At 42.2% G+C, this 25,176-nt stretch overlaps 1 protein-coding gene across 3 annotated transcripts in view; it reads right to left on the bottom strand.

Moving 5' to 3' along the window:
* Positions 1–18,725, bottom strand: part of Opcml (opioid binding protein/cell adhesion molecule like) — a 522,006-nt gene extending 503,281 nt beyond the window's left edge. For all 3 annotated transcript variants that reach the window (XM_035444368.1, XM_027411722.2, XM_027411723.2), the window contains exon 1: positions 18,559–18,725. In XM_035444368.1, coding sequence (XP_035300259.1) covers positions 18,559–18,725 — 167 coding nt within the window. The remainder of the gene's footprint in view (positions 1–18,558) is intronic.
* Positions 18,726–25,176: the final 6,451 nt, after the last annotated feature.

Below are 25,176 nucleotides of genomic sequence, written 5' to 3'. Positions count from 1 at the left end.
AACAGCTGGCCTGAACAAGGAGGAACACATGGACCCCAGACTGATGTCTGGGAGGCCAGACCAGAACTGATCGAGACCTCTGAACATGGATGTCAATTAGGAGGCCTCGGCACTCTATAGGGCCCCTGGTAGTGGATCAGTTGTTTTCCCTGGTGTAAGAAGGGACTTTGAGAGACCATCCCACATGGAGGAATGCTCTCTCTGCCTGGACACATGGGGAGGGCCTAGGCCTGGCCCAGAATGATGTGGTGGACTTTGGGGAGCCCCCATGGATGGGGTAGAAGGCTGGTGGGGAGCTGGGGGGAGGGGAGGGACAGGGAGAAGGGATTTGACATGTGAAGCAAACTTGTTCCTAATTAGAACTAATAAAAAATTAAAATTAAAAAAGTGTATCATTTTAGATGAACTATATCAAACACACACACACGGGGAAAGAGAGAGAGATAACACCATACACAAAGAAAGGAAGGTTCTACATTTTCCTCAGGTAAATGTGGTGCATTTGTCATGATACAACATAATATACATCCTAAACATGAAACTTGTCAAATTTAGGAAGAGTGACATGGCATAGAATATTTTTTGATCAGAATGGAATGGGACTAGAAATCTATAGCAGAAGAAGGAAAACTGGGAAATGCACAATTATGTATAAGTTAAATAAACATGCTTAAACACAAAGCAGTAGAGAAACATATTTTTAAAACAAAGTATCTGAAAAAAGCCCAAATAAAGAGCACAATATATATACACAGGCATATGGGTTGCATAAAAAACAATGTGAAGTGGGAGATTCATAGCTCTAAACACATTATGATACAAAAGTTTTCTTAACAAGCTAACTTTAAACATGTAAAGGTCTACAAAGAGAGAACAAACTAAACAACACTGGAAGAAGGCCATGAATATAAACAAATTAGACTAAAGGTAAACAATACAGATAACAGAAAAATGGAGGAAAATGAAACTATGATTATATTGTTGACCAAACCAAAGTTCATTCTTTGAAAAATTAACCAAACGGCAAATCTTCAGCTAGACTGACTGAGAAATGAAAGAAGAGTCACATAAAAAACATATAAATGGAAAGGAGGACATGGCAGCATTACAAATAATTTTATGGAAACCAAAAAAAAAACGATTACTCATAGTAGTGTGAACACATGGATGCCTGTAAATAGATAACCTTGGTTAAACATGGAAATTCTTAGAAGTAATTCATCCTTTCCAGAACAAGTCATATGGATGTAGCATATCTGACCAGATTTGTAACTAGTTAGAGACTGGATCACTACTCAGCAATCCCCCAATAACAAAGCCTAGGACCAGATGGTTTCATTAATAAATTCCCCCAAGTATTTGTAGAATAATTAACAACAGCCCTCTTCAAAATCCTCCAGAAATAATGAAGAAAAGCAAACACTTCCCAGCTCATTCTGTGAACCAGTCACACCCAGATACCATGATGAAGAAAGAGAAAACTATAGACGAAAACCTCCTATGAATATTGAGGTAAAATTCTTTATAAAATGCTTGCAAATGGACCTTAAAAGTATCCTGAAAAGATTATACATCACAGCCAAATGATATTGCCTCCCAGAATGCAAGTATGGCTAACATATTAACTCCCAGAATGCAAGGGTAGCTAACATATGAAAATCGGTCTTTGAAATAAACCATAGTAACATACTGGAGGAAAAAAAAAGTGCACATTATCACTTCAACTTCTGCAAAAAGAAAAAAAAAACATTTAAGAAAACATACAGAGCACAGTTAAGAACATACTCAGTGGTAAAAGATCTAGTGCTTCTCCTCTAATAATGGGGGAGGGCGACAAAGATGCCAGTCAGCTTCTACTACTTCTTTTGAAAAGGGTTTAGAAAACTCTAGGAAAAATAAGGCAAGAAACTTGTGACTTTAAAAAAAAAAATCCAAATTGGAACGGCAGAAGAAAAAATTCTGTTTACAAATGACATAATCATGGGCTGGAGAGATGGCTCAGAGGTTAAGAGCACTGGCTGTTCTTCCAAAGGTCCTGAGTTCAATACCCAAAAACCACATGGTGGCTCACCAAAAGAAAACATGACCTAAACAAATGAAAAGATCTTAAGTGCAGAAATTTTTGAAGATTCTACCAAAAAATATAATAAAAATTCAGTAAAGTTGCAGAATATAAAATCACCACACAAAAATCACCTGTACTTTTGTATACTAACAATGAACAATCTAAAAAGAAATTATGAAAAGGATTTTGATTTTTTGGAATGGGAATAAATAGAATATGTATGGGTGTGTGGCTCAGTGGTAAAGCGCTTGCCTAGCATCTGTGAGGCCCTGGGTACTTGGTCCTAGCTCTCCTACCAAAAGTAAAAAGAACAAAATTGTGTAACGAAGAAGGTGAAGGGCTTGCACAAATAAAAGTTTATCGAAGTGTAAAGTGGGTAGAAAATTTTGGGAGCCAAATCTCAGGGCTTACCATGAGATCCTAGGCCATGCTTGGCCAGTGACATAGTTGTATATTAACCTTTACATAGCAGCTCCTTAGAACCTCAGCTCAAGAAAAGAAACAACTTGACCCAGTCCTCCACCCACAGGCTCAGTCACCTAGGCAACCTATTCCTACACCTGTTACTCATGAACTCTTTGTGGCTTCCTAATATCCTGCCTACACTAACACCTGGGCACAAACAACCCATTCTACCCCTCCCCATATCCTGCTCTACTGACTATATATGCTAGCCTGAGAAAAGTAAAGTTTTCCACTTGATCAGAATCCTGTCTTGCGGTCGTTCTTTCTGTGTCTCTTGTCCCCATTCCCTATCCCCAACTCACTTGACCCAGGTTGGCATCCTGCAGGTCGGGACAAGAAAAGACAAAATCAGTGGAAGCACATCACTTTTTGTGACTAGGCAACCGTGATAGCTAGGATGCCAACACTTTCTGAAAGTGATCTCAATTTACTGCAATCTCTATTTAATTTTTTAAAAATATAAAAATCTATCATATGGAACTATAATAGACTATAGGTAGCCAACACGACATTTAAAAAGAACAAAGTTAAAGGTCATATACTTCCTGATTTAAAACTTTAATACAAAGTTGCAGAAATCAAAAAAGTGTGGTCCAGGCACAGAGGTTTATAGACTCTCGAACACAGCATAAATCTAAAAAATGTTAGAATGCTTTCCAATGAAATGGCAAGGTCATGAAATTGAAAGAAAAATTCTTAACAAATAGTGTTGGGGGAACTGGATATTCATATGTAGAAGCAGGCAGTTGAACCCTTGCCTTATACCACATACAAAAGTCAGCTCAAATATAAGAGCTATGATTGTAAAACTGCTAAAGAGAATAGGAAGGAAACTAATTATGCTGGATATGGTAATAATTTCTTAGACAAGACATCCCAAAAACATAGGCATAAAAAAGCATAAACTAGATAGCAGAAAAACTGAAGAGCTAGTATGTCAGGTAGGAGCTCTGCTCTTTAATGTAAATCCTAGTCCCAAACAACACTACAAGTAAGTGACAGGCAAGGCATTGACTGGGAAGAAATATCTGCATATCATATGTCTGACAAAGAGTTTACTTTATAGAATGCATGAAAACTACAACCCAACAACAAAGAAAATTGTTTAAAAAAATGAACAATGCATTGAATAGACATTTCTTCAGAGAAGATGCATAAACAGGCAGGAAACATACCAATGCTGCCCATCATTGGTGAAATATAAATCAAAACCACAATAAAATGCAATTTTATTTGCAATTTAATATTGCAAAAGTAATAAGCAAAAACAGAAAATAACAAGTGTTGTGGAAGTGTTGAAAAGCAAATTTCTCTTAGCTCTTAGTAGGCACATAAAATGCTGCAGCCACTGAGTGAGTAGTATGGTAGTTTTTCAAATACTTAAATAGAAAACTGCATGAAATGCATCATTTGGGATCATGAAGAAAATTATCAAAAGAAAGGACTCCACTTATAATCCCAGCACTCAGGAGGCAGAGGCAGGCAGATCTCAGTGAGTTCGAGGCCAGCCTGGTCTCCAGAGTGAGGGCCAGGATAGGCTCCAAAGCTACACAGAGAAACTCTGTCTTGAAAAAAATAAAACAGAAAGGACTCAAAAGTATTTGCACAACCCATGGCCATGGCACAATTAGTCATACTAGTGAATGCAAGCCAAATGCCATTCAGAAGATGAATAGAAAACACAATGCGTGGGTGTTAACAAAGGAAATCTCATCTACATGCTACAACAGGAGTGGACCTTGAAAGACATGGGACTAACCTAAGAAGCCAGTCATAAAATGACATGTAATATCATATGATACCATTGTCTCATGTACAAAGGATAGTCAAAATCATACATACAGAAAATAGGATAGTGGTTTCCAGGAACTGGAGTAAGAATAATGATGGGTTCTGATTCACTAGACACAGGTGAAGGAAGCTCTGAAGACGAATGGTAGTGATGGCATGCTGCCATGGGAATGAGTTTAATGTCATATAAACTAAAAAAAAAGCAATAAATACAATATATGTCACACAGAAAAGAGGCATGTAGACTTAGAGATGGTTCTGCTAAAAGCAATTGTTCTTGCAGAGGACCTGGGTTTGGTTCCCACCCACCACATGGCAGCGCACAGCTGTGACTCCATTTTCAAAGGATCCAACACCCTCTTCCAGCCTTCATAGGTACTGCCTTTGTAGAGTACACATACACATACCCAGGCCAAACACCCATGAAAAGCTAAAGATAAATTTTAAAGGAGGCATAGAGGGATTTGGCAAGGCTCAATAAAAATTCCTTGTACACCAGCATAGTAAAAGTGAACATATTCTAAAGAGATATTGTGTCTCTCAGTCTGGCTATCAAACTATTGAAACAATGGACCCTAAAGAAATTGGACAAGAATCTTATTATGGAAAAAGGGAAAGGCTCCAGCCAGAGGGAGAATTTGTTTCTTGGAAAGAGATTTCACCCAGTTCCAACAACTTTCTGGATGAGACTGAAGTCCAGGCAACAGTGGGTTAATGATGGGTGGGATGAAACCTTGTCTAGGACTGTTGGAGGTAAAAGTCCTTGGCCCTACATTTAAAGGTCTATCTCACTTCAGGGCACCTACACAAACTTGAAGGATCTTCTGCACGGTTGTCCTAAATATGGCCACATTGAATAAATCTTTTTCTGCTTTCTCCTATTAATTTGGCTCTTTTTATTAACTTATTGAGGATGGTGGCAGGACCCAATGTGGGGCATAGGATGTGACTCCAAGTTTGAGGACACCATGTGAAATGGCATTTACTCACATGGTTGAATATATGTGCTCTGATTAGTGGATTCAAGCACTTAATATGGGTATATTTCACTTAAATCAATGTTTCTTCTCTCTGCTCCTTATCTTCCATCTCCCCTATTTCCTGACATGTGAGCTCTGTTTTCTACCCATATATTCACTATGTATGGACATTTAAAAAAGAAATCCAGCTTTTAAATGTCTGCTCTTCTACAATGATGCTTGGCATGTAGTAGACACTAAATAAATGCCATTGTGTAAGTCGAATCCGATGTGGCCAGCTTTCCATATCTTAAATTCTATATTATCAATTCATACAATCACAGATCAAACCTATTTAACAAATAATTGCAAATACGCTGACTATATGTGTGCCATTTCTTTCTTAGCATCATTCCCCAAACAATGCAGCATAGCGGCTATTTGCATTGTGTGAGAAATTATGTGCAATTTAGAGATAATTTAAACTATACAGGGAGATGTGCGTAGGTTATATGCAAATACTGCACTGTTTTGTGGAATCCACAGATTTTTCCAGTCTGCATAGGAGCCAACTTCCTAAATAAAGAAAGATGGTTGTGTCTTTAAATTTTTAAAGTGGTTGTTGTTCACTGTGAGCTTGCTACAATTTCTGACGTTGAGCCCTTTACAAATTCAAGGCTGTCTCCTCCCTCTCAATAACCCAGTGAAGTGGATATATAGTCCCGCTTTTTTTTCTAATCAGGAAATTGGGATTTAGAGAAATTGAGTCACTTGTCCAACCACATACAGCCATTACTGAACTAGCAGGGTTGGGATTTGAATGAGTCTTTCGACTGTGGAGCTGATGTTCTTAACCTCTTGATAGAGGTTATACTTTATCTTACATTTCACTAAGCACCCATTGACTTGCCAATTGTAAAACAGAGCATATAATCAAGAGCATTCTATAAACTGTTCCCACTGCACAGGTGCAGAGCACACAGGCTGCTGAGATAGGCAGGAATGTCACTGTGGGGCTTGTTACAGAGGCAGCTGCATTCACATGGCCAAGTGAGGGTGTACAAAATCTCTTCATCCTAGATGCCCTTTGAGAGTCTTCACTTTGGCCTTCCCATCCTCCAAAGTGTACAGACAGACTTCCAGGACAGCCTTTATGGAGGAAACTTTTTTTTTAATTGGGAGGCAGCAGGCATACCTCTCTTGCAGCTGCTCAGAATCTCCTGCCAGTGTCTTTAAGAACTGTGAAATTCACAGATACTGCAATTGTAACAAGCAGGGGGAGACAGGACAAGTTAAATACCAGCTGTGTAGGGAGAGATCATTATCTCAACTAGAATTCAAATGCCAGAAACTCTGGTTGTAACTTCAATGACTTCCCAATTCAAAATAGGTGAGGATATCTCCATTAGAATGAGAAGGTTCTCAGGGATGTCAGGATGCCTGTGTGTTTGGGTTCCTGTATGAAGGGCAGGGGACAGGATAGGACAGACAGCTTTTAAAACAATTTGGGGCACCTACCATGCATTAGTATTGTATTGGGAACTGAGGATTCAAAGAGAAATAGAGGATAATACCTTTAACAAAGGGTTTGTGGAAAGTACCTAGGAAGAGGAGTATCTGATTATTTTGTTTATGTTTTATTTTTATTTTGAGACAGGTTCCCATATATTATAGGTGGGCCTCAAACTCACTGTGTAAGCTGATGGTTTTGAACTCTAGATCTATTTGTCTCTGCCTCCCAAATTCTAGGATTACAGACACCATTATATCTGATTTATATGGTGCTGGTGATCAAAGCTGAGCTTTATGAATGCCAAGCAAGCACTCTACTAACTGTCCTGCATCCCCTGCACAAGAAAAATATCTTTAGAGACAGCATAACAAGCAACTTTGAGAACTGTAATCCCTTGCACTTACAGGGGGTTCTTAACAGCCAATATCTCAGTGGAAGCATAGTCACCATAATATAACACTTGGTAGGCTCAGTTTCCTGTGGATGAAGATAATGACTCCATTTTTCCCACCTGGAAAGTTCAAATAGCCAGAGTGAACAAGAAGGTTCCCTGGCAGGATGCCTTCCCTGGGTGGTGAGTGCAGACATGTGGCATAGAAGCCATACATCTGAGGATGAACTGTTGGCCTGAGGAGGGGCCGGGCAAATAGGAGTGAGGAGGCCTTCAGCTCTCCCATAAAGTGGTCTGCACAAGGAACATTTGAGTGAACATGCTAAAGTAGAACTTTGCAAAGTGTCTGAACCCTGTGATGGGGAGAGAAGAGTCAAGGGAAATGGTCCCTCAGAGAAGAGATTCTGAGAAGACAAAGCTGAGTGACAGACCACAGGGAGCATGAGCAGGATCCAACCTAGATTAGACATTGACTAGGACTCATGGCAAGAAAGGGGGTTACACTTGCTGTGGGGCCACAGGGGAAAAGTAGGGTTCATAAAGGGCTGACCTGAGACTCTCTGTGGGCTGTCTTTGCCTCTTCTAGTAGCTACACAAACTGGATGCCAGCATATGTATGTTTCGGTGGTCCCAAAAGTCAGACAGCCACTGATTCTTATTTGGCCACTTTCTTTATTCCTTGGCTTTCTCTATCTTTGACTGTTTCATAACTCTACTTTAGGCCCCAGCCCATTCTCACAGCTGCCTTCTTCCTTTCTCTTCCATTACATCTTAACTGATTCCAACAAAGAAATATTTTGTGCTCTTCTATCATGTGACTTTCTGTTATTTTCATTTTTGCCTTTCAATTCCTTTTTCTTGTTTTAAATTTTATTTTATTTTTAATCCCATGTGTATGGGAGGAGAATGTATGTGCATGAGAGTGTGGGTGACTGCAGTGGACAAGAGAAGGCATCAAATATCCTGCAACTGGAGTTACTAGGGGCCATGAGCTGTCCCGCATGGGTGTTGGGCACTGAATTTTGGTCCTCTACAAGAACTCTTCATCACTGAGCTGAGAGTCTAGCCTCTCAAATACATTTCCTGTCTTCTCTTCTTTAGTAACATTTATCAAATATACCTAATCACCACATATGCTCATGGCAGATATATACATGGATCTACAAACCAAACTCAATGTCAGCTCTACACCTTGAAGTTAAATTTGGATCAGTAGAAACAGTATTCAAACTGCCAAAATTTGTGAATGTATTCAGAAATATCATTGAGAATATGTTTCCATGTTATCTTTGTTTCATTGCAACTACTTTTCTTCTGCATTGGCACTCACAAAAAATTGAAAATTATCTCATTCATTTTTTCATCTTCAGCATGATTAGTTCTACAAAAAATTACTTGGTATTATTCTTCACCACTAGCATACAGTTTTGGGGTAATTGTGAGTTAAAATATACTCTTGGATCCGGCTGAAAAACTTAACAACCCCTTATGACATTCTTTGTTCTTGTAATGCATTGGAAACTCGGTTAATCGAGACATCATAAATCTTAAGATCTACTGAAAATGTTTAATACTCAAAACCAATTTTTTTAAAAAAAAAACTTTATTGATCAGTACTTTTATGGGAAGCCAGGTCAAGTCCTTCTGCAGCTCTTTAATTTAAGGAAAATGTATCATTTCCAGGGAAGAGGAGGCTAAAATGGGTCACAAATTTTCTCTAGGGTATGAATCAGTGGCAAGGTGAACAGCAGCCCTGTGGCTGTCTTCACAGCCTTAATGGTTTAAATGAAAATGTGAATACAAAAATGGAAAGGAGAATATGGAATGGCATGTACTTAGTGCCTTACAGAAATTACCTCTCTTGAGTCTACATTTTGAGATCACTCAATTCCTCCAGTTCTCACTGGTCCATTCTTGCCAAGAAATGACCTGTTTACTTTGTTTTAGTTTGCAAGTCTTTTGAGGCACTTAATATGCTGGGGGGGAGGGGGTCACATTACAGAATAGTTCATGCAGAGCAGGTTCTAAGCCAAGGGTTACCTTTGACAGTATGGTAGACTCACCAGTGGTTACTATTCTGTTTAGTGTTTGAGCCATTTTCAACTACAGAAGGAATATTGATAGCTACGTGAATATAGATGAGGAACTTAAATATCAGGAATCACAGGAGACCCTCTAGATAAGACAAAAGTCCCTAAAGCAAATGCAAATATCAATGCAAATCTCCAGGCCTTAAGCCTAGTGAGTCAGAGAAACAGAGGGAATGCTTTCTCTTTTCTATATTTTCAGTACAAGGAAAACCACTCAAGTCTCCAGATCTTGGTGGGGAAGGTATACTGTAAGTCTGAGAAGCAGCAGAAAGGCCTTTCAGAAGCAAACCTGGACTCTATCCCATAAACAGCCATGTGGCCAGCTAGTAAGGGCATTTACTGTCAAACCCAGAAACCTGAGTTCAACCCCAAGGACCCACAAGGTAAAAGGAAAGAACTGACTCCCATAAGTCGCCATCTGACCTCCACTCATATGCCATGGAACATGCATACCCAAGTGCACATGAACATATGTGCATACATGAATAAATACCATACATATGTACCAAAATAAATAATACAATGATTTTTTTCAATAAAAACTTTTGACTGGCTAATGGCCTAGGAAATTTAGATTGGGATTGTAATATCCTGAAAAACTGTGGAATGACGGGTAATTGATGTGACAACTGACACAGCAAATCACAGATAATATGAGGTTTGGTTTGTTTTCAAAGCATATTCGTCTTCTGAGGCCTTGCAGGTATATTAAAGAGTCTGCAGGGGAAGTAAAAGAGGCTCAAACTCTTCCTTTGGCTAACCTTCTCTGTCAAGAAAACGAGGCATGGATCCCAGCAGGACAAGTGCTGAGCAGCATAGAGCTCAAGGAGGAGGAGTAGAACATGGGTGATATGGAGACAGGAAAGGGGAACAATGGGGGTAAGGTTAAGATATGGAGACACATGAGGGAATAGAGCAGGTGAGGGTTCTAGAAAGATATAAAAACACTAAAGAAGTCTGAAAAGGCCATATGGAAACCCACTATTTTGTCAACTCTATATCTATCCATATATGATGATACATGTGAGACAGTACTCCTCCCAGAAGCCATAGGTTGCCAAATAAAAAGCCCAGTGCTAGGAGTGGGATACCTTTTCTTGAGTTGCTGGTCAGGAGTGTTCCAAGGACCCCCAAGTAATACAGGTTATTGCCATTGCTCTTAGTTGCACACCACCATGTGATGGTAAGACCCTGTTGCTGTAAACACTATACAATTTGGTCACAGGACATGAAGAAATCAATTGGTATGGACCATGAAACTTCCTCTCTGCTAGATAGCTTTAATAGTATGGGGGGTGCTATGTTGCTGATGGAAGGGAGGAAAGTCATCAACATTCTTTCCCTCTTATTAACTCTGTGAACTACAATAATGACCTGTATGGCTACAGTATAGATACAGATGTTTTGGGGGGTACCCAATGCTTTTTTATTCAATTTAAGGACTGTTCCATAGTAAAAAGCATATCCCTGTTACTGTAAATCTGGTCAAGACCCCATTGTGTAGAACTTCAGAGGCCCCAGGGATGAAACTACTATTATTATTTTGCCAAACAGACATAGTGTCAAACTGCTCTCTACAGTCATAACCCTGTAGATGTGTCTCTCCCAATCCTCACCAGAGGCATTTCTTTATGTAACCGGACAGCAGTTGACACAAAAATCTCACAACTGATGAAACTTGAGAATAAGTGTTCTGGAGTTCTCATCCACAAGTGAGGTACCTATGTCATTGCCCCCTCAAGGCCCAGGGGCCATCACAAAAGAGAGAGTAGAAAGTGTGATAGTCAGTGCTAGAGAGGGCCAGAGTAAAATGATGTCTTCTGGACATGACAGGACTGCTGTACTCATGAAGTCATGGCAGCTGTGCTTACTCACTAGACCTGAACAAGGTTAATCCACTAAATAGGATGCTGGTCACAAATCTGTACCCTAACTGAGGATCTATTGCCTGTTGATGACTTCTGGGGGAAAGACAATAAGTCTTCCTTATGGTTGTATCCTACAGTCAAAGAGTAGATGTACCCACACCCTAACTGGAACAGTAGATTATTGACAAAAAGAAAAGGGGGCAGGGGGTGGTGCACACCTTTAATGTCAACACTCGGGAGGCAAAGGCAGGCAGATCTCTGTAGGTTCTGTGGTGCCAGTTAGGTCTACAGTGTGAGTTCTGGCACAGCCCAGGCAAGAGAAACTCTGTCTCAAAAAAAAATAAATAAAGGAAGGGAGGAGGGAAAGAAGGAAGGAAGGAGGGAAGGAAGGGAGGAAGGAAGAAAGAAAGGAAGGGAGGAAGGAGGAAAAGAAAGGAAAAGGAAAGAACAGAAAAGAAAAGAAAGACATGAAGTTGAGAAGTAATGGGGAAATGGAACTAGGAGGAGTTAGGGGTACAGAGTGATGGTGAATATATTCATTGTATGGAATTCTCAAACGATTAATTAAAATGTTGTATTTTTTAAAACTGTATAATAGGGTATAAACTGGTATAATTGGGGGATAGGACAGGACTACAGATGGGCCAAAATGCAAAGGACACAGGATCTCCTTTAGCATAGATTCTACTCAAACTTTAATTTCACTACATAAATCATAAGCAAAGGAGTCTTCTTGAACAGGGAACAAGAAATAGACAAATATGAAATGACTCTGTGTGTGTGTGTGTGTGTGTCCATAAACACACACACTCTCTCTCCATATATATATATATATATATATATATATATATATATATATATTATTATATGTAACTTCATGGCTACTTAATATACCTTAATAGGTGATGCTGATTATTGCTTATATCTTAGACTAATTCCCTTCTCTCATCTCATGACTGAGAAGTCAGATTCTTATTACTAATAAGTAATTTGCAAAGTCATTACTGGGAAGGTCAAATAAAACTGACTTGACTCTTCCCTTCCACAGCGTCTCACTATCAGATCCATGGCACACTACATCTCCTTTGCTGCTACTCACATGGTGAACACAGTAAGAAGGCCAAGGCCAGAATCCTTTACTTAGACATCAAAAGAAAGGCAAGTAGAGACAGAGCTAAACTGGACCCTGTAGCCACATTTGCAAACAAAAAAAGGGGGGCCAGATAAATAGCCAAGAAGCTTAGATGATAGTTTATTAGTTCTCCAGAGTGTTCAGGAAGTATGAGTCTACATGCTTAGTACTTTCCATCACCTTCATCCATCTCTGGCTTTAGAGTACGTTTATTCTGTACATGGGAGAGAGATTGCCCTCATCAGGGATGGATGTCAGACTGTCACATAGGTAGTCCAACCCTGCTCTTCCCGGCCAAGGCAATGTTGTAATATGACCCTCGGTACACCTGGTTCTTGAGCAGGGCCACTAACATTCCTATTCTGTTTATCTCTTTGTGAATCTCTGCAAGACCCACCTGCCTTCTTTCCAGATATATTCTACAGTAGCAAGAAGAAGCTTCTGAACTCGGCTGCCTGCTTGTTGTCTTGCCCTCAGGGATAGTAAAGACTTCTGCAGGGTTTCAGATCAAATTGAAACACTGGTGGATACAACTGTACCCTCTGGCAAGTGATTTGAGTGGAATCCAAAATCCCTCAGATTCCCAGATCCCCAAATGCTGCCCTTGAGTGTCCTACAGCCACATTGTTCAGATATGAGCATATCATTGCTATAGAGGTAAGAGTATTTTAAAGAAGTGGGACCTGCTAAGGTGGCACACCTTAGATGGTACACGCTCTTTTAATCCATCTTTTAATCCACCATGGTATCTATATAGAACAAATACAATAGGAGCTGCACCATAGCACAGCCTGTCGGTCACCACACGGTGACATCACATATCCACAGTGCATGTTAGGACAGAGGTCTGTAGCAAGTGTTACTGGGATTCAACTGAGGACAATTCTTGACCACATGCAGAAAGCAGGAAGCTGAGGAAAAGTGAAATTAAGGAGATTGAAAGTTGTGTGCATGTGTGTGGGTGGAAGAGGAGGTAGTAGACAAGATAAAACAGGAATAAGCTGAGAATATCATCAATTGTTACCAAGGAGTTCCATTTAGTCTCAGTAGCAACTAGCACATGTAATCAGCCTTCCATATCTGTGAGTTCTACAGCCATAGATTCAACAGTCATAGATAAAATACACTAAAAATAAACCAGGTGTGTCTATACTAAACATGTTCTTGTCATTTTTTGCTATGCAACACAAGGTAACAATTATTTACACAGCATTTACATTTATTAGATAAATAATTTGGAGATGAATTAAGCATGTGGGAGGATTGCACAAAGGATACTCGTGGCTTCAATGTTAACAGAACAACTCTGTATCCTTTTTCTCATATAATGTTATATACAGGGCAGAAATTGTTTCCATATGTACACAAACATACCGAATTGAGAATCATCAGAGAGCCAGTGTGATATAGTATAAGAGTCAGCCAGAGGTAGACAGGCCCTGAGCTCTGCTCTTTCTAGAGCACTGGTACAGCTACAAGGCACATACATATCATGGGAGAGATGCTTCAGTGCAAGGGAAGGACCATGGAAAATAGCCTTGCTCAGATATTAAAACTCAAAAAGCCTGTAGAATAGTGGATCCAAGTTCTGGCTTACTCGAGAAATGCTGGAAAAGTGTTTTAAATGTCCGGATTCATGGCCACCTCCAAAGATCCTGATTCCTTTAGTCTCTGAGACTAATATTTGAATTTTATTTTCTGATTCATCCTGAATGAACTCTATTCATCCTCACTTTCAAGGGGATATTTTAAATAGTTTCTCAAGTGCCTTCACAAGAAGCCCAGGTTATCACCACCATGAAGGAGGTTCTTTCTGGATCTGCTGGAAGGTCTTTTCATGTACTCATCTTCCCAGATCAAGAGAACTACCTCACACTGAAACAAGCCCTAACTTTGGCACCTTCAAAATTAACATACACAGGCTTCATGCATACTTTGAAAGACCTGATAGTTGTCCTAATTCATGCAAAAGGGCAAGCTGCTTTCAGTGGGTGTGCAAGACAGAAAACACCCAGCTCAACACAAGGGCATTGTCCTTGGGAGTTCCACTGTCCCAGCTGATTTGGCAAAATTCCACTGCCCAGATTATTCTCTGGCAGTAGTTAAACCTCAAATGCTTGTTCTGAATGGAGTACCTCCAAACTCCAAGCGAAAATGCAGGACAGTTTAGAAAAAGAGCCATTAAGCATAATCCCAGATCAGCAAGCATGGATCAGCGATGGATTACTCTACTATGAAAAAGGGAGCAAACAAACAATAACAAGAGCAACAATAAAACAAACCACTGTATTGGCTTTTGCCACTGCTTGGAACAAATTATCACAAGTACAGCCACTCATCTATGGCATCCCTCAAAATATCCATGTGAACTGGGAAACAAAACCCTACAAAGGAACTAAAGAAAAGCAAGAAGTCCCCGTGGCCCATGAAGAAAGTATGGCTAGCTGATGGCTGCTGCTGAGATGGCTTAATAGATGTCAGCTGACTGTTGCCATACCCTAGCCACCCATCTGAATATGGGCATTGATTCAGACAGAGGACTCCTAGATACTTGTCATATCTAATCTAATGGAAAGTCACAGAACATTTTTAACCCAACAGCACATAATTGTAATGAAATGATTCCGGCCAAGAGGGCCCATTTGTAATAATGAATTCAAATCAGATTCATAGAAGCTATAATTCAACCATAAAGAATAGCACCTTCATTTTCCATATCATCTCTCTTCCAAAAAGGCAAAATAACTCAATATTAAAATAATTATTTTTACTTTTCAAGCAGCCCTATGAAGTAGTTACAGGGGTGATAGTATCATCTCACTTATGTAAAATGAGTTTTCATCTATACTGAAAACTCAGGGTCTTCTTTGGTACATCACTTCCAAAGGTCCCTCAGTACAACCAAAGGCCTGTCACACAAAACTGATCTCCTACAGGAGACAACTGTCTTCCGAGCTGGGAACTTCTCATAGGAAAATCTGAGGGTCTACCTAGGCATCTGGATTTCTTTGCTTTACTTACTGGTCTCTGGTCCTTGCCTGACTTGGTACAAGAATTAGGAACAGACTGGAGGTCACATAAACTGGGGCAGTCACCTTAGAGAGGGTTTTCTAATGTTGCTAGCGAAGGGATCAGACCCTTACCCAGCCCCCTACTTTAGCAGCCATGACAGGCTGAAGAAAAGACCCAGCAAGATGTAGGCCTCTGACTCAGCACATGTTGCTGAGTTTCCTACCTGACCTTGCTGGGCCTGCCCAAGTCACTAGGAAGCCAGATACCCTCTATATGGCAAGGAACCAATCAGAAGTTAGCTGGTGGACTCTGAATGTGCTTTATGGTAACAGTGATGTACAGAGCATAGCAACCACCCTGGGAGGGCCTATAGGCCATAGCAACCAGTTGATCAATAAACACAGGCCAGGTCACCCAAGCTTGGAAGTGCACCAATCCTGAGGCTGTTGTGGATCCTTAGACACTTCCCTTGCTCTGCCCCAATAAAATCCCTGCCCTTTGGTCCCTCTGGGTCCTTCTGACTCTACCCACTGTGTCAGATTGACAGAAGAAAGGAGTCAATACAGTTAACTTGTTAAATTATTAAAGACTCTTTGCTCTTGTATAGGATAAGGTCTCTTGGTAATTTTGGTGTTTAGAATTTGGGTAAAACAGCTAGGTGTGTGTATCACTTAATTTGTCAACACTTACAGAACACCAAATTCCCAAGCAATAAATCGCCAATGAACTCTTTTAAGGAGACTTAAAAGTTACTTCCATAGAGCTGTAAGGCTGTGGAGAGATCTCAGTGGCAAAACTTGTTCCTAACATGCATAAGACTGTGGATTTGAATCCTCAATGTTGCAAAAAATAAACAAAATGAGCAATACTTTTTAAAGAGCAAAAGGACTACCAAATAACACATGATAGATTTTCCCCAGGCCAAGGCTGTGGGCTCTCATTTACTGAGAATGTGGCCTCTCTGTGGAACAACTGAGGACCAAGATTTACTGATAAGGGAACACAGCTGCCAGCTTATAGAACAGATTGGAAGGAAAAGAAAAAGAGAGAGCCACAGAAATCTGCACAGGGCATTCAGTTTATTTCAAGAAATGCTGAAATGGTAGCAAAAAGATTAATCAGGTTCTAACATAGAGAATGGTAAGAATTAATGATGAAGGGAAGAAATGAAATAACATGAGTAACAAACAGCAAAGAGTTTCAGGGAGGTGCCCTGTAAAAATAGAGTAATGAAAGAAAAGAGTACACAAGGTTAAAAAAATGAAGAAGACACCTGGAGGGTGAGACGTGGACAAGGGGATAGATTTGTCTACACAGGGAAAATGTGCAGAAGAGAGGAGAGAGGCAAAACTTAACGCTGGGAATGTGCTTACTTTTAACATCAGCTACAACAATAGTCAGGTAACCAGCAGCAGTCATAGCTGAACATGTACGTTGTTGTTTTCCACAAAGCATGAAAAGCAACTATTCAGCTTTTCCTTTTTTTATTCTCGTTCCCATTACCAAGCCCAGCTGTTAAACAGAAGAATTGAAGATCATGAAAACAGGCCAGCAGCTAATAAAAAATGGTAGATGGAAGCCAGCCCTCTGCTGGTAGAATGATCTTACTGCATCCCAGAAGGCAAAAGCCCAAGTTTCTAGGTTTCTGATTTAAATTTTAAGGGGCAAGAGGAGGACAGCAGATTTTGGAAATTTATTGGTGAAATCCCCCTTGTTTATGGAACTCTTTTCCTCAAACAAAGGAAGAAAAAGAGGTGTGTGGCAGTGTTCAAATCCTTTCCCCCCATTAGTGTGTATGCACATTTCCCAGGGTTCATATACATTGTGATTATATATTGTTGGCACCTGTAAACCACGAGTCCTCTGAAAATATGTATTCCTCCAAATCATATCTCAAAGTGCAGACTTGGAACCTTTCTTGAAGCAACAAAGTAAGGATAATGCACTCGCATCTGCTACAAGCTAAGGGATACTCATGGAGCCAGAAGCACTTGCAACTCATACGGCCTGGAAGGGACATCTCTGTTCTCCTTTCTAGGACTGTGCAGGTCCAGAAGATAGGGCTTTAGCTGAAAAGAAGGTTCACCTAAGAACCAACCAAGGTAGCAAGTATCCAAGTTTAACATAAGGAACAGCAATGTCTCAGAGGCTCTTGATCCTTCCTCTCGATGAGACTTGAGTGTAGGCTGGAAGGGCTCCACAAGGAAAAGCACAGGCAACAAGAAGAAGTGAACCCCACCCTCTATCTCTCCTTGCAGACGCCAGGCATTCTGGCTACAGAATCTGGGTCAGGATGTTTTATTTTCACCATAACCATCAAAGTCATAGGCAGGGCAAATGCATTCACCCTGTGTACACTGTGAGACGTAGTTAAGCTGGGACGTCCCTGAATCTGTCTCCTAGGACCAGAACTGCCTCATTAAAGGGATAAAAGATGATATCTGCTGAGCTGGTGGAAAGTGGTGGCTGCATTTTTATTAAAGTCTCTGCTGCAGCAGGCCCAGTCCCCAAAGGTTCATATTCCAAGCATCTCCACCCCTCTGCCTAGAGCATGGAAGTGATTCTCTGTAACTCATTAAGCTAAAACAAAAAGCTTCTCTATTGTGCTTCTCACACAGGAATGATGTCGCTGCATAAACGCTACATGTTTCCTCTTCTTGGCCCCAGAACACAAAAATACAAAGGCCTCATAATTTACATCAGGGCCCGAGTGCACAGCATAGGTTTAGTTTGAGTGGCTATATCTTCAGCAGACTCATAAAAGATCGTGGGCTGGCACGGGAAATCTAGAGTCTTTGTGAGATTATCCCCCCACACACCCCCATACACAAGCAACACACACTTCTGCCAAAGAGAGTTAGTTAGCTGGCTATCCTGATGCCAATCCTATGTCATTACATCCTCCTGGCCTGGAAGAAAAATCCAAGGGTATTTAATTAACCACGCAGTGTTTACATGCCAGTGTCCACAAGTCTCATCCGGGTGTCCACACCATGGGGCCATGGTCCCATGAACACATGGAGTTCCAAGTGTAGACTTCAACAGTCCCTGTAAAATTGCAGACCAAAAGAGGACCAAATGACAAAGCCATCCAAGAAAAAAAAAATGGTATCAGCAAGCACACGACGCAAGTGGCCACTTCTTGGGCCTGCAAAAGGCTTCTCACATGCTCCAATGCCCCTCTTTCAGGCCTTCTTTTCTCTTTCACGCCCCCTCTCCCCTTGAAGCCATGTCCAATGGGTTCAGTCCCCAGATGAAGGAAGGCTCCCTACCTGAGGGTGGCGCTCTCCCCCTGCCGGACCGTCACGTTGTCCATAGCTTTGGGGAAGGTGGCATCTCCGCTGCGCACTGGCACTCCTGTGGGTACAAGGAACAGCAGCCTGAGAGATACGACCACGAGGCACTTCCAGGGCAGGAACAGGTACCCACAGACCCCCATCCTTGTCAGTCACAACTTCCCAGAACTCCCGAAGCAGCACGGTCCTTGTCCCCTGCCCTCTCAGAACAGCCGGAAGTGTTGTGGGGCCAAAAGCAAAGAAAGGGAGAGCGAGCTGGGAGCGGGAGAAGGAAAGGCTGAGTCCAGGCTCTCCGGAGCCTAATAATTCTTCCTCTGCTCCAGCCTCAGCTTTCCAGCCTAGCAGAACCAGATGCCCCCTCCTGCATCCAAAAAAGAGCTTTCTCGACGCTCCCTGGGGCGGAGGGAGCCCGCGGGGGAGAGAGAGCACGAAAGAAGGAGCAGGGACGAAGGTCACAGATTGTGCGTTCTCTGCCTCTCTCGGTGAAGCTACTTTAAGATTCAGTTGGGCGCGTTCTGCAGAGGTCTGGCATCAAAAGTTTATAACCCAAAGAAGGCAAGTGTCTCTGACAGAAAGGAGATGTCATAAAAAGCTCCTGCTTCAAGGAGAGGAGAAAATGTTTTATTAGATCACACACATGTATGGATAGAGTTAGAAAACAGCTCCAAGTCTCGCATCTGGACCCCAAGGCGATAAAAAGTTGCACACGGAGACCCGCAGCCGGCTAGCCCGGATCCTCCGCTCTGAGGCTGTCCTCCCCGAAGCCCCGTGGGCGACTCCCGCCAGCCCGGCCCTCGCCAGCCCGCGGAGCGCCGCGGCGCAGGCTCTGGGCGCGGGGAGCTGAGCGGACTGCGGCCCCCGCCTCCTCCGGGGACGCTGAACGGGACGCGGGGACGCGCGGACGCCACGCTCAGCAGCCGCCCCCGGCCTCCGCACCGCCTTCCTCCGGGGAGCAGCCCCAACGCGCGCGGGCCCTGATCGCCAGGGTTGTCATGGCAGCAGCTGCATCCCTGACCGCCACTTTCTCCGGGTGTCGACTCGGAGCGAGCAGGCTAGCGGGCGGCACGGACTGCGCGCGCTCATCCCGGCGGTGCGGGGCGCGGGCGCCCACCTTAACCCCCGACGCGCCGGGACCGACGCGCCCACCGAGGCCAGGGTCCCTGAGGGAATGTGCCAGGCGCCTCAAGGGGCTCCACTCTCTCCTTGTATGGGTGCAAGCTGAGGAAATGCTGAGTCCCTCTGGCTGCCTCCCCTGAAATGGGTGGGAAGATAGAGGGGAGGGCTGGAGAAGGAGTTCTGGGGAACGCAGCAAATTGAAAACTGACACTAGCACCTTCCTTCGCGATGCCATACAGAAGTTGTCAGACCCCGCCCTGAAGAACTGAACTGCCTTTGTCACTCCAGGAAGCTGAGCCTATCTGAATGCCCACCACTCTGCATCTCTGCATCTCTGCATCCAGGCTTTAGTCCTAAGGCACAGCTTTCCTGGGCCTAGGCAAAAAGCTGGAATAAGCTTCCTGCTCTGTGCCCTACCTAGAAACACTCAACGCCCATCCCTTCCGTGTCTCTTCTCTGGTTGGCAACTCTGAATTTCTTCTTACAAGACAACATGCAAAATACTCCCCATTATCTGTGCATCTTATTGTAGTGAAAAGGAAGAGCTGGGAAAATCACGAGGAGATGCTAAAAAGTAGTAGGATTGATCTTAATAAAATCCATCTATGGCTTTATGATCGCAGGAGAGAGCACCATAATAGTGTCAGGAGGGGACTCTGGGATACAGTGTTCTTAGAGGCCAATCTCTCTGTTGCTCTGGGCTCAGATCCATCTCCTTCAGTCTAAACCCAAGAGCGCCAGCTTTCCTTGGGCCTGCCATTATTCTTGCTCCTGCTCTGCCTGGCAGAAGCCTCCCCTCGCTGCGTGCCTCTCACGCCTGTATCCTAATTTAATGGTTGCTATGTGCATCTGCTCTACTGTATTTTTTCTCGAAGCCTTTTGTTAAATTAGGCAGGGCTCCGCACAATTGGCAAAATGAAATGTAATTCAAAAATAAGCATTAAGCTCTTCGTGTTTATTACTTTAGTTGCTGAAGGATACAAAGGCATCCTACCTGCTCACATTTCCAAGGGACTGAGAAAAAATGAATACTGCCCCAGTCCCACCTGTAAAGATGCTTAGCTCCCATACATTTTTTAGCCTGAAAATTTTTAATTAGAACATCTTACCTTGGACAAAGAATATATCACTAGTTTTATCAGCTATAGTGAAAACAATATCGGAAGAAGAGGTATTACACAGACAGGAGCGGGAGACAAGACTCCTTCAAGAGGTCATGGGTTGCAAAGCTGAGAGAAGTAATGGTTCAGACAGGGGTTAGGGGATGCTGGGAGCACTACCAGTACTTGGGGGATCACCACCAGTACTTGGGGGATCACCACTGCTCTCCTGGGCTCCACTAGCCTCTATGACCAAGAAAGCTAAGGAAATGCCCACTAGTTTTAATAATGTTTCTCTTTCAGATAACAAATCTGAGTTTTCTCTGCACACATGATCCTGTGGACCGTGATGTTTAGATCCAGAATGAACTGCTGGAAAGGCTCTCTTATGAGTGGTATCCCATATAGGGCTGACAGGGAGGTCCTGTGCTTAGGACTCCTTCCACTGTGAGGATACAGTGGAACCTGGTCAGCGGGCAGCTCTGAGGTCATCCCAACTGCTCGGTGGAGTGCTCAGATCTTCTCAAACACCCACTGGTCTGATTTCTTATCAGAAAGTGAGGACAGGGCCATTGTTACACTTACTAAGGAAAGGTGGCTTGAGACAGGAAGTGTTATTGAAGACTTTGAGAATGGAGAGAAGTGCACAAGATTCCAGATGGGAAGAGGATATTTGAGGCCAGTAAAGAAGCAGAGATAAGCTGAAGTGAGGACACTGAGTCTTGTGCTTCTGAAGAAACAAGTCAAAAAAATGCTATTGTTTAAGAGGCTAGCTTTCTCCTAGTAAAACCATCTGAGGACCCAAAGACCAAGGTCTACACTCTCTTGTTACAATGGCTCCCAGTTTAGTCTCAGTGTCAGAAGAAATGACCTGAATTCACAGACTTGTGAGTCAGGGAAGGGACTGCAAAGGTCTTGTCTGTATATTACTCTTTATCTGTCTACACCATTGGGGGTAGGTCAGTGGTCCATTTATTCGTAAGACATTGCTATGGACTAGTAGAGTGTAGGGCTGAAGCATAAGTTTAAATGGGAAGAAGAAACAGAGTTGAGCTTTACAGTTGAGGCTCACATGATTAAAATAAGTTTTTGCCAGAAATATTTTGTGAAAAGCTTTGGCCAATGACAATGATAGTACAGACTCATAATTATACCTTCTTGGATATATGAATTTATATGTAAAGATAAATTATCACATAATTGGAAGACTGGTTTTGGAATTGTGTTTTCTGTTTAAATACTGAGTCTTCACATCTCCATCTGTGCAGTTCACACCAAATAGTACCTATGTCATAGGGTAGTGAGCAAGAATGGGCTAAGTGTATCCAGAACTGTGCTTGATGACAAGGGAGAGCATTACCAGCATACAGGCCCTTAAAGGAAGAGTCTATTATTATAGTCCCTAAGAGAAGGGACACATTACCCCAGTGTTATGTCCAGGGTTGGTCTGGAGATAAAGTAAGAAGAAAATATGGCAATAGGCTTTATTATGCTCTCCATGGCAGGGGCTAGGCAAGGAAGAATGGGGAAACTGGAATGCTTAGAGGTGGATAATATTTTGGCAGGCTATTCGGGTGATGTCAAGGGATCCTGAGCTTGGCCCTTGCTTAGGGTAAGAAATGGCACCGTGTCCTAAGAGGATTAGACAAAGAAAATGGTTCTTTCATTCAGAAATAAGGCAATCCTAAGAGAGCCAGTATCTCTAGGAATAGCAAAGGTTCATCTAATACAAGTGTGAAGGAGATTTTGATTAACCCTAGCAGCAGTTAATGCTCAGCAGGCTGGGAAACATCAACATACTGTATGGCTCTATAGCACAAGACTTATCTTCACGTAGTAACTGTGACATGGGAGAAAGGTGGGAGGGCAATGGACAAAGGAGAGCTTCAAGTGGCCTATGCAGATCTGTTACTTATTATGTATGACAATATGTAACAGAAACACAAAAGATAGTTCCAGATTTCAGGAACTATCCTCAGCACTAGGTGAGGAGATCTCTGACTACCTGGAAAGAAATGGTTCTGAACAGCTGGGGAAAAGGAATCCTGGCAGAGGAGATTTTGAGAGAAACGGGGAAAAGAGAAGCAGAAAGGAAGAAAGGCTGTAGAGAGTCCTAGTTAAGAACTCCAGTGACAGGTGGCAACTTGAACCAGCAGGTGGTATCTGCAGCCTACAGATAGAATGGTCCAGAGAAGCTGGGTACCAGCAAGAATCATCCCGAGAAGAAAAGGCAGTCACAGCCTGATGATGTTGGTTAAACTGGATGACATAAGACAGTGAGTTGGCTTACCCACTGTTTTCCTACTTAGGTGAAGACCCGTGCTTGGTGGTAGAAGCTCAGCCAAGTCTTGGATAAAGCAATGCAGTGGAAGTGTGTCCATGACTCGTTCCAAAGAAAGGAGTGTCAGTCAATGAAAATGAGGGTGAAGACTGTTTGTCATTCCAACTTCTGCTCAGAACCTAAATAAGACCTGACTGTTGATACTTAAAGGCATCAATGCCCTGCTTTAGCTGATCCATTCCTAGGTGCATGTGTGCTTGCATGTATGCATGTGTGTATGTTTTATAAGTGGTAATACAGGCTGTGCAAACTGCTTCTTTTCCTTGATGAATCACACAGCAGGAGATAACCAAGGCAAATGAAAAACAAACTAATTTTTAAAATGACAAAAACCCTCAACTCTGGAGGAAGTATATAGGGTTATAATTCAGTAGGCAGGGTACATGTCTACTACACAGGAATTCCTGGATTTGATCCCAGCATCACACGATCCAGGCCAGGTAGCACTTGCCTGTGATCTCAGCATGAGGGAAGTGGAGGAAGGAAAATTAGAAACTCAGGTTCATTCTCTGCTACATAGTGAGTTTGAGACCAGCCTGAGCTTCATGAAAAGATCATGTCTCAAATTTTCTTTTGAAAAACCCTTCAGCACTATTTCCAACTTACTGACACATTAAGCCATTTGCTAATTCTGTAAATATGATTTCATGTCTATTTTATGGTGGACAGTATTTATGGGTCTGGAGACTCAGTAGTCCATAAATAACATAAATATTTTATGTGCTTTTCTGCAGGGGTGTGAATAAGTGTTGAGGTGGGAAAAATTATGAAAAATAAGTAAACAGACATATTTAGATGGGGCAATGTGCTATAAAAATGTTATGGGAGTTGATGGGAATGAAAAGACGATAAATTAGGTAGTTAGGGAAAACATCTTTGAAGAGGTAACATTGGAAGTGAGGCCTTATTGGCTATTGGATCCAGCCAATTAGGGCCAAGAAAATGGCTGCCGTGAAGGCAAATGGCTGAGGAGCTTATGTGAAAGCAGAATACAGGAGAACACCGAGTCTCAGACACCAGCGAAATTGTATAAAGATTTCATTCTGAGTGTAGTACAATGACTTCAGAGACTTTCAGCAGGCAAGTACCAGGATCTGTGAAAATTTTGCAAATCTTTCTGACCATGATGTGGAGAATGGATTTCAGGAGAACCCAGAGAGTATTAGAAGCAGAACCGCAATCATGTTGGAAGTAGAGGGGTGGATGCCAAATGGAAAAGGCAAGGGCATCTATGAGAGCTAAGATTTGCTCAAAATTGGGATTTGGGAGTGGAGCAAAAGAAAAGAATTGAGGGTGATTTTGATAGCTAGGACGTACAGCTTTCTGTAACAAGGATGGAGAAGGAATATCCTAGAGGCAATGGGTTTGAGGAGACTACAGCCAAGTGCAATGTCAGGAAGGCAGGACAAGAAAGGAGTCAGCAGTTCTCCATAAGTGAAGAACTGAGAACAAGCCAGGTGGTGGTGGCACATGCCTTTAATCCTAGCACCCAGGAGGCAGAGGCAGATGGATCTCTGTGAGTTCAAGGCCAGCCTGGTCTACAGGGCGAGTTCCAGGTCAGCTAGGGCTGTTGAGCAGAGAAACCCTGTCTCAAAAAACAAAACCAAACAAACAAAAAACAAATAAACAAACAAAAAGGACTGAGTACAAGACTTTTTCTCATCCATAACCTGATTTCCCTTTTGCTATCTTAAAGAGGTATTAAAATTCTCCTCTATGGATGTGTCATGGAGACAAAATATTCACAGAAACCTTTCTGGACCTAGAGACCCTCATGCCTTAGCCTGTACTTTAAAACAGGCTACTTCATTGCACCATATATTATATAACCTAAGATATCTACTGAACTGTAGGCATCTCAATGCTTCTTGCCTGCTAGATTACACCCCACCTCTACTAAGAGAGCCTAGCATGATGATGTCATCACTATTTGTTAAAAAAATACAATGTTGCTCACTTACAACATGTGGAAGGACACCAATTTAGGACCAAAACCTCTATTGTAACTTCCTTGCTGTGATCTAGAGCAAGGAAAAG

This window comes from Cricetulus griseus, chromosome 4, assembly GCF_003668045.3.
Source record: "Cricetulus griseus strain 17A/GY chromosome 4, alternate assembly CriGri-PICRH-1.0, whole genome shotgun sequence".
Classification (NCBI taxonomy): Eukaryota; Metazoa; Chordata; class Mammalia; order Rodentia; family Cricetidae; genus Cricetulus; species Cricetulus griseus.
This window is presented reverse-complemented; position numbering and strand designations above follow the sequence as displayed.